General features: G+C 38.9%; 1 protein-coding gene across 1 annotated transcript; it reads left to right on the top strand.

The window, feature by feature from the left end:
* The first annotated feature begins 2,011 nt into the window (after positions 1–2,011).
* LOC129813427 (adhesion G protein-coupled receptor G3-like) lies at positions 2,012–9,775 on the top strand. The gene is made up of 16 exons (XM_055865764.1): positions 2,012–2,108; positions 2,727–2,813; positions 3,392–3,472; positions 3,592–3,762; positions 4,860–4,934; positions 5,083–5,239; positions 6,674–6,830; positions 6,983–7,114; positions 7,273–7,383; positions 7,483–7,522; positions 7,649–7,749; positions 7,864–7,985; positions 8,122–8,387; positions 8,803–8,893; positions 9,010–9,293; positions 9,528–9,775. Exons 1-16 carry the CDS (start codon positions 2,024–2,026, stop codon positions 9,656–9,658), a joined length of 2,091 nt encoding a protein of 696 aa, XP_055721739.1. The 5' UTR covers positions 2,012–2,023; the 3' UTR covers positions 9,659–9,775.
* Positions 9,776–10,454: the final 679 nt, after the last annotated feature.

Here is a 10,454-nt window from a genome sequence, read left to right as displayed (position 1 = left end):
TTCTTGTGCATCTTCTTTCGAAGAGGCTTCCTTCTGGGACGACAGCCATGCAGACCAATTTGATGCAGTGTACGGCGTATGGTCTGAGCACTGACAGGCTGACCCCCCCACCCCTTCAACCTCTGCAGCAATGCTGGCAGCACTCATACGTCTATTTCCCAAAGACAACCTCTGGATGTGACACTGAGCACGTGCACTCAACTTCTTTGGTCGACCATGGCGAGGCCTGTTCTGAGTGGAACCTGTCCAGTTAAACCGCTGTATGTTCTTGGCCACCGTGCTGCAGCTCAGTTTCAGGGTCTGGCAATCTTCTTATAGCCCAGGCCATCTTTATGTAGAGCAACAATTCCTTTTTTCAGATCCTCAGAGAGTTCTTTGCCATGAGGTGCCATGTTGAACTTCCAGTGACCAGTCAGTATGAGGGAGTGTGAGAGCGATGACACCAAATTTAACACACCTGCTCCCCCTTCACACCTGAGACCTTGTAACACTAACGAGTCACATGACACCGGGGAGGGAAAATGGCTAATTGGGCCCAATTTGGACATTTTCACTTAGGGGTGTACTCACTTTTGTTGCCAGCGGTTTAGACATTAATGGCTGTGTGTTGAGTTATTTTGAGGGGCAGCAAATTTACACTGTTATACAAGCTGTACACTCACTACTTTACATTGTAGCAAAGTGTCATTTCTTCAGTGTTGTCACATGAAAAGATATACTCAAATATTTACAAAAATGTGAGGGTGTACTCACTTTTGTGATATACTGTAAGTATCAAAAGTAAATGTAATTGCAAAAATATACTTAAGTATAAAGTATATAAAAGTGTAAAAGTATAAATAATTTCAAATAATTTTAAGTATATTTAAAAGCAAATACATTTAGACTTTTGCTCAAGTACTATTTTACTGGGTTACATTCAAAATGTATGCATATTTTACATTTTTTTAATGAATGTGGTGAAGTAAAAGTAAAAGTTGTCAAAAATATACATGGTAAAGTAAAGATATCCCCAAAAGCGACTTAAGTAGTACTTTAAAGTATTTTACACCATTGAGTAGGCCTGTCAAACAACATTTCAAAATGATGTACGGTCTGTGTAAGTGCCCACAGCACATGTCGCAGGAACATAATGGATTCTCAGAGGACATGAATGTGTCTCATTTGCAAGGTAAATCTACAGAAACATAATGTCAACAGTATATCACCTAGTGCTCATAGTTAACTGTAACAGGAGTTAAGAGCGCTAACAAAACATTCAGCCATGACTCTCTCATCAGACGGGTAAGAATCCTTGATTGGTCTTATAATTTCTGATTCACCATTTTGCTGATAATAACAATTATACTTTTTCTTATAGAAAACAATATAAAAGACGATAGTTTGATAGTTGAAGGGTTTATTTCCAAAACGCTATATCCACTATATCCAGAAATGTTGGCTTATGGGTACCTTCATGTGTGTAAAATATTACTGTTCTCAGATTTTATATTCACGATCTTCGATGTGTATGAAAATGTGTTTACTTTGCAAAACTCTACAAAACATTAAGAACGCCTTCCTAATATTGAGTTGCATGCACCCCCCCCCCCCCCCCCCCCCCCCCACCCTAAAATTAATGCACTTACAGTAAGTCGCTACGGTTGAGAAAAGCATTTGCTAAATGACTAAAATGTCCAATATTACAGAATTTTTTCAATATTGATGCCACCAATGTATCATTTGTACATTTCTTTAAATGGAGCTGCAGTAAAAATGTAGTTATTTGTTATATTTTAGAGTGTGAAGTGGATATATAGCATTTAGCAAAAAAACATGATTATTTGTCTCTGAAATGAAACCATCAAGTGATATATTTTAACCAAATTAGATAAGAATTCTTCAATAAATAAAGGCTAATTTACCAACATTCTGAAAATTGAAATATAGCATTTTGGAATTAAGCTCTTCAGATGTATATTAGACTGTTGTAATGAGCCTGTAATGATACATGTTTTCTTGGCTTGACAGATTAAGGCTATCAATGGAAGGGAAACTTTGGGGATTTTGTTTGACGACAGCCATTCTGCTCTGTGGCATTGGCTGCCAGTTCAATGCAAGTGAACGTCGTAAGTTACGTTTTCCCTTGTAACGTAAACAACACCAAAATTATTTTATTGAATGCTATATTTTTCATGTTGGTCAGTCAGAAATGCAATGCAAATTATATTTTTTCTTAAAAAGTGGATATTTAATTTCAAGGGGCATAACTCTAATGTATTACTGGTGCATTTTAAAAAGGGATTCATATGTACATGGTACGGGTCAAAAGTTTTTGAACACCTACTCATTCAAGGGTTTTTCTATATTTTGACTATTTTCTATATTGTAGAATAATAGTGAAGACATCAAAACTATTAAATAACACATATGGAGTCACGTAGTAACCAAAAAAGTGTTAAACAAATCAAAATATATTTGAGATTTGAGATTCTTCAAATACCCACCTTTTGCCTTGATGGCTGCTTTGCAAACTCTTGGCATTCTCTCAACCAGCTTCATAGTTTTGATGTCTTCACTATTATTCTACAATGTAGAAAATAGTCAAATAAAGAAAAACCCTTTGATGAGCAGGTGTTCTAAAACTTTTGAACAGTAGTGTATATATATATATATATATTTTTTTACAACAAATTTCAATAGATCTTGTCCTTAAATGTGTACATTAACCTGCATTGTATTTCCAGGTTGTACAGTACTGATAGTGAACGATGGCACATATTCAGGAGTCATTAGGAATGGGAAAGATAGTCTATCTCAGAATAACTTTTCAGGTACAGTATGATAACTAACTAGTTAACAGAGAGGTGAAACATTGTCAAAATATAAGCTCATGTCTGTACCACAGCTTAAGATATACACTGAGTATACCAAACATTAGGAACACCTTCCTAATGTTGAGTTGCACCCCCTTTTTCCCTCAGAACAGCCTCAGTTTGTTTGGGCATGAACTCTACAAGGTGTCGAAAGCATTCCACAGGGATGCTGGCCCATATTGACTTGAATGCTTCCCACAGTTGTGTCAAGTTGACTGGATGTCCTTTGGATGGTGGGCCTTTCTTGATACACAATGTTGAGCATGAAAAACCCAGTAGTGTTGCAGTTCTTGACACAAACCGGTGTGCCTGGCACCTACTACCATAACCCATTCAAAGGCACTTCAATATTTTGTTTTGCCCATTCACCTTCTGAATGGCACACATACACAATCATGTCTCAATTGTCTCAAGGCTTAAAAATGTAACTAGTGACATCAATAAGGGATCATAGCTTTCACCTGGTCAGTCTATGTCATGGAAAGAGCAGGTGTCCTTAATGTTTGTATACTCAGTGTACATTGCCTTATTTGCAGATTGGATGGGGAATTGCACCTTACAGAAGGAATTCCAGAGGCTCTGCATCATATCCACTGGAGAGAACACAACAACATCAGGTAGTCTCACTTTATGTAAAACATTATGTAGATCTATATTACAGAATCCAGTTATGGTTATTCAAAACATTCAAATTCATTTTATGAATACTTTGTTGTAATGCTGTATGTATCTTTAGAAAAATGTCATCCAGGATTCACCAACTGTATATTTGAAGTGAGGAAAGATAACAATTCATACTTCATAACTCTGAGTAAAGTTGCTGTCAACAACCAAGAGCTCAACTTGTGGTTTCCACTGAGAAAGAACATAACATGTATTCCATCACAGTTCTATCAAAATACTTCAGGTAAAGTAGACATAATAGTTTTTCTTCATAACATATACTTTTATCAGACATGTTTGGATAACATAGCCAAACTACTGCAGCCGTCGAGGTGTAGGCTACAGCGTACTTGACTTTTGGAAGGCAGTTTCATGTTTTGCATTCAATAACTGTTAAATAGTGCCCTCTGCTGGTATATGCTATATCAAACATACAAGTTCTGTATTGCAATCCTCCAGGCAGCCTACAACTACTGTTAAACTATTAGTCCTGACCTTTCAGCGGGTTGTACATTTCCATTTAATTCCCATCAAAATAATACATCTACAAACACTTACACGAAATCCATAACATTATGGAATTAGGCAAAACATTACAGTGTATAGAGTATATATTCTGTGTTCTATTCATCTGACTGTTTTTTATTTAATTAGGCAAGACAGTGAAGAACAAATTCTTATTTACAATGACAGCCTAGGAACAGTGGGTTAACTGCCTTGTTCAGGGGCAGAATGATAGATTTTTACCTTGTCAGCTCGGGGATTTTGATCTTGCAACCTTTCGGTCACTAGTCCAACGCTCTAACCACTAGGCTACCTGCCGCAACCAACTGTAAAGCCTGCCTGTATAAACGGATGTAAAATAATTATGCTAGTACATTTTCAGACACATGCATGTACTGCCATTCTTAGGAGCCCATATCATATCATACATATCGTACTACACTGGCTCTGATGCTCGCCAGGATATGTGGCAGGGCTTGCAAACTATTACAGACTACAAAAGGAAGCACAGCCGTGAGCTGCCCAGTGACACAAGCCTACCAGACGAGCTAAATAACTTCTATGCTGCTCTTTAATTATTTAATTATTTGTTACTTACATTTTTTTTTTATCCTTATCTATTTTTTTTACTTAACACTTATTTGTGGTTAAGGGCTCGTAAGTAAGCATTTCACTGTAAGTTCTACACCTGTTGTATTCGGCACATGTGTCAATAAAATCTGATTTGACTTGATATCATAAACAGCAGCAGAGATCTAACTGCATAGTTTTATTTGTAACAGTTACTATTTTGATATCAGTATGATTTAACCATGTGCTTTTATAATTATCTAAAAGGTGATCAGACTACTCCGGTGAAGCCAGAAACCTTCTGTGGAAAGAATTCAACCTATGATGCAGATGCTTGCAGAAGTACAGTACATGCCAAACATTTATATACTGTCATAATGTTAAAATGAATAATTATTTACTGTACTGTGGTTCTAATGAAGAAGTTCATACTAGACATTCAAATGTGTTCTGAGCAAGATGCATTGTTTTTGTTTTGATTGATTTGCAGATAACAGCCCAGATAAATTCATTCTTAAGATCACTGAGGCGAGATCAATTAGTTGTCTAACATGTGACAACCCTGTTAAGAAGCCGGATATAGACCTATGTGTACCCAGCGGCCAACTGGAAAGCTCAAGTGGGGTCATAAGTGCTGATTTGGCATCGTAAGTTTTTATATTTAAGAAGCACATACAGTATACAAAATATATACAAAAGTATGTGGACAACCTTTGAAATTAGTGGATTTGGCTATTTCAGCCACACTTGCTGCTGACAGGTGTATAAAATCAAGCACACAGCCATGCGATCTTCATAGACAAACATTGGCAGTAGAATGGCCTTACTGAAGGGCTCAGTTACTTTCAACGTGGCACTGTCATAGGATACCAGCTTTCCAAAAAAGTCAGTATGTCAAATTTCTGCCCTTCTAGAGCTGCCTATAAGTGCTGTTATTGTGAAGTGGAAACGTCCAGAAGCAACAACGGCTCAGCCGCAAAGTGGTATGCCACACAAGCTCACAGACTGTAGAGTGCTGAAGTGCAAAGTGGTATGCCACACAAGCTCACAGACTGTAGAGTGCTGAAGCGCATAGCGCACAAAAATCATCTGTCCTCAGTTGCAACTCTTACTACTGAGTTCCAAACTGCCTCTGGAAGCACAAGAATTTCATGAAATGGGTTTCCATGGCTGAGCAGCCGCACACAAGCCTAAGATCACCATGCTCAATGCCAAGCCTTGGCTGGAGTGGTGTAAAGGTTGCCGCCAATGGACTCGGGAGCAGTAGAAACACGTTTTCTGGAGTGATGAGTCACTCGTCACCATCTGGCAGTTAGACGGACGAATCTGGGTTTGATGCCAGGAGAACAGTAGAGTTTGGTGGAGGAGGAATAATGGTCTGGGGCTGTATTTCATGGTTCGGTCTAGGCCCCTTAGTTCCAGTGAAGGGAAATCTTAACGCTACAACACACAATGACATTCAAGACCATTCTGTGCTTCCAACTTTGTGGCAACAGTTTGGGGAAGGCCCCTTCCTGTTTCAACATGACAATTCCCCTGTGCACAAGGCAAGATCCACACAGAAATGGTTTGTCGAGATCGGTGTGGAAAAACTTGACGGGCCTGCCCAGAGCCGTGATCTTAACCCCATAACACACCTTTGGGATGAATTGGAACGCCAACTGCGAGCCAGGCCTAATTGCCCAACATCAATGCCCGACCTCACTAATGCTTTTGTGATGGAATGGAAGCAAGTCCCCGCAGGAATGTTCCAACAACTATTGGAAAGCCTTCCCAGACGAGTGGATGCTGTTATAGCAGCAAAGGGGGGACCAACTCCATATTAATGCCCATGATTTTGGAATGAGATGTTTGACGACCAGGTGTCCATATACATTTGGTCATGTAGTGTATTAATACAGTAATACTAATAGTTTATGTGGCAACAAACATCTTCTAGTGGAGCTGGTGTGATGGTGGTGATAATAATCACATTGGTTTTAGGGGATTTTATGTTTAGGGTTTTATGTTCACCGCAGCAAAGTCTAAGGCATGGCAAACTCAGATCTCATCTATATTTCAACGTTCTCTCACTATGACAGTGAGGCTATGAAAAATCTCTCCTTGTTGACTAAGAAGATGGGAAACGCCAGCACTGCAACCATTTCAATGGGAAAGGTTAAAGGATTCCTTAGTAGACTTCATAAAGAAGACCCCAAGGATATCAACTTTGGTTTTTCCCCTGACAAGAATATGAGTGTAAGTACAGTAACGTGATCACTAGAGGTAGAACAATGATTACTAATAGTCCGTTAACTTATTATGAAAGTAACTGTTTTATTCTTAAACCAAATACAGAGAACTGTACACAGATTGATGAAGATTGAAATTATAATTATTCTCCTTTGTAGATTGTTGAAGACAAGAATGCTATGAAGAAAAATTTCAATCGATCTGTGCGTGTGTCCAAAGAAGCCTATGACATGGCACTCAATAAGAGTGGAACTTTTGTCGGGGTTCTTGTCTTTCCCAGCATTACCCAGGTAAACCTAAAAATGACTTGGACTAAAAGTTACTTTTTAAAAGCAGTAATTTGATATACTGTATTGTTAAGCATAAGAGGTAATCATGTTACAGGTTACATGTCACAGGTTACGTTACACTTCATCCTTCCAACATGTCATCTCCTCGCTCTTTCTAGGATGAAAAGAAGAGCATTGTTCTAAATGGTGAGGTAGTCGGAATCGAAATTGGAGTCCACATAGCTAATCTCACAGACACCATTGATATTGAGTACAGAAATGTTGATAAGGTAAGAGAGAAGTTGTATCATGTTGCAGGAACATATTTTGATTAGTAAGGCTATGCACAAAATAAATATGGAGATGCATAAATTATATGTTTTACACAGGTGGGATTCAATGTCTTTTGTAATTCCTGGAATGGCAAAGGTATTTCTCTTTCTTTCTGTACGTTTTCAAACCCTTTTCTTTTAATTTATAGAACTTTAATAATTTAAAAGCCAAATATTCAACAACTTCCAACAGAGAGGATTGTGGGATCTTTTTCTCTTTTAGGAAAACTACCTAATTGGACCACAGATGGTTGTCAAACCTTGGAGAGCAACAACAGCATAACGTGCCAATGCACTCATTTATCCTTTTTTGCTATACTAATGGTGAGACATCCTCTCCATCATCTCCTGTTTTGAAGTCATGTTTCTGTCACTTTTAATCACATCCATAAGCTTGTCCACTTGCTCACTTGCTCTTCCTATTGTGATCATACACAGTCCCCTCCACCAAAGAACATCAGTGCCTCAGATGTGGCATCTCTAACCTACATTAGCTACATCGGCTGTGGACTGTCTATGTTCTTCTTGGGAACGGCTCTCTTCATGCAGTTTGTGATAAGGTATTTTTCATTATTCAACACAACACCGTACAGTGTGAGTATGATGACCAGTAGACCTCTAGCAGGCTGGCCATGACGAGTTAACTGAGAATACTGACGCTGAAACAACAAACTTTTTTCACTTCTGATTTCACAGCAAAACCAAATCTAGCCAAGCAACCAAGATCCTTGTCAACCTCTTCTTGGCTATGTTGTTCCTGAACCTGACCTTTCTGACCAACGAGACCATTGCAGCTATGGGGAGCTATGTTGCATGTGTCATCATAGCAGCAGTCATGCACTACTCCATGTTGTCCACTTTCACCTGGTTCCTCATTGAGGCGGTCCACTTGTTCCTGCAGCTGAAGAAACTCAACGCTAACATCAAACACTATATGCTGAAAGTTTACGTTGTGGGATGGGGTGAGAACAGAGTCATATTAGGGTGTATTAGAATGCTGCTCAATGTACATTACTGATTGACACAACAATCTTAATTTAATCACTGTTGTCACAGACAACTGTCCTGCAAAGCAGGAAATGCAAACTTGCAGTGTATTCAAGGTTTAAAAAAGCTTTTAAAGTTTGTCATTTCCACTTAAAAATGACAGACTTGATTTTCCCTAACGAAAAATGCATCAACCCCTACAGTACTGTCCATTAATTATAATCCATATATTTCACATTTCCTGTTGCTGCAGGGTTATTTTCCTACTGTGAGAAACTATTCAAATTAAAATAAAATGTGCCTATGGTATTATCTCCTCTGATTGCACAAAATCATACCAGTTGCAACAGGCATCTGGCATCAACCCAGTGTGTTTCTCATTTTTTCCAGTCCTTCCAGCTCTAGTGGTCATCGTCCTTCTGGGACTGCAAAAATATACATTAATGTCCATAAAAACAGATGATGGAAAATCAGTGAAAATGTAAGTGGAAATGTGACTTTTGGAATTGTCTGTCCTTTGTCCTAATGAGATGACAATCACAAACCATTTACCTGACTTGACTAGTTTGACCACACTATTTCCCTTGTACATTTCAGGTGCTGGATCATTGACATCAACATCCATTATGGAGTCAACATCGGCTACTACGCCTGGGTGTTTGTCTGGACTTTGACCATCTTCATCATTGTAGTGAGACAGATCTTGTTCCTGAGGAAGACCAATGTCGGCAAGGGCCAGAACGACCCAGCGTCCAAGAACACCCTGACCATCCTGGGGCTCCTATTCCTGCTGGGCCTCACCTGGGGCTTTGCCTTCTTCAGCTACGGACCCATGGTTATCCCATCTTACTACATCTTCAGCATCCTCAACTCCTTCCAGGGTAGGCATCACTCAAAAATGACCTGTGTTTAGTGTGTGGTTGTCCATGTACATTATCATAGGGCCAGGACCTTTTGCCTAACCATGTGACCTGACCAGGTTAAACTTCCAGATCTAGAGATTTTCCAGGTCAGGTCATGTGGCCATGGGGAACTCCTGACCATAGATGTGTATCATAGTTTATGTCTAAAGCTATTCCAGGACTGATAGTGACTGAGCTTCCATCTTCCTCTAGGCTTCTTCCTGTTCCTCTACTACTACAACACCAACAAGATTGTTGGTGATGACACGAACTCTGTATTCACCAACCAGACCAGCTCTACTTTTTCAAACATTTATGACGACACTCCCGTTCACAAGAAGTAGCTAAGATTGGGGCCGATGGTGTATCTTACTACACTAGGTTCATAATTGCAATACACTTAGCACAAAATGTTTTTAAGATGTTTAATACCCTATTTAATAAATAAAAAAGTATGCTTATCTTTGTGAAATTTCTGTAATTTATATACACTACCGGTCAAAAGTTAGGACACCCACTCAATCAAGGGTTTTTCTTTATTTGTACTATTTTCTACATTGTAGAATAATACTGAAGACATCAAAACTATGAAATAACACATATGGAATCATGTAGTAACCAAAAAAGTGTTAAACAAATCAAAATATATTTTATATTTGAGATTCGTCAAAGTAGCCACTGTTTGTCTTGAGGACAGCTTTGCACACTCTTGGCATTCTCACAGCCAGCTTCACCTGGAATGCTTTTCCAACAGTCTTGAAGGAGTTCCCACATATGCTGAGCACTTGTTGGCTGCTTTTCCTTCACTCTGCGGTCCGACTCATCCCAAACCATCTCAATTTGGTTGAGGTCGGGGGATTGTGGAGGCCAGGTCATCTGATGCAGCACTCCATCACTCTCCTTCTTGGTAAAATAACCCTTACACAGCCTGGAGGTGTGTTGGGTTATTGTCCTGTTGAAAAACAAATGATAGTCCCACTAAGCGCAAACCAGATGGGATGGCCTATCGCTGCATAATGCTGTAGTAGCCATGCTAATTAAGTGTGCCTTGAATGAGTAGGTGTTCCAAAACTTTTGAACGGTAGTGTATAATCTCTTAAATAAAATATACATATTGAAAATTATATCAATATCAATGTT

This window comes from Salvelinus fontinalis, chromosome 16 (genome assembly GCF_029448725.1).
Source record: "Salvelinus fontinalis isolate EN_2023a chromosome 16, ASM2944872v1, whole genome shotgun sequence".
Taxonomy (NCBI): Eukaryota; Metazoa; Chordata; class Actinopteri; order Salmoniformes; family Salmonidae; genus Salvelinus; species Salvelinus fontinalis.
This window is presented reverse-complemented; position numbering and strand designations above follow the sequence as displayed.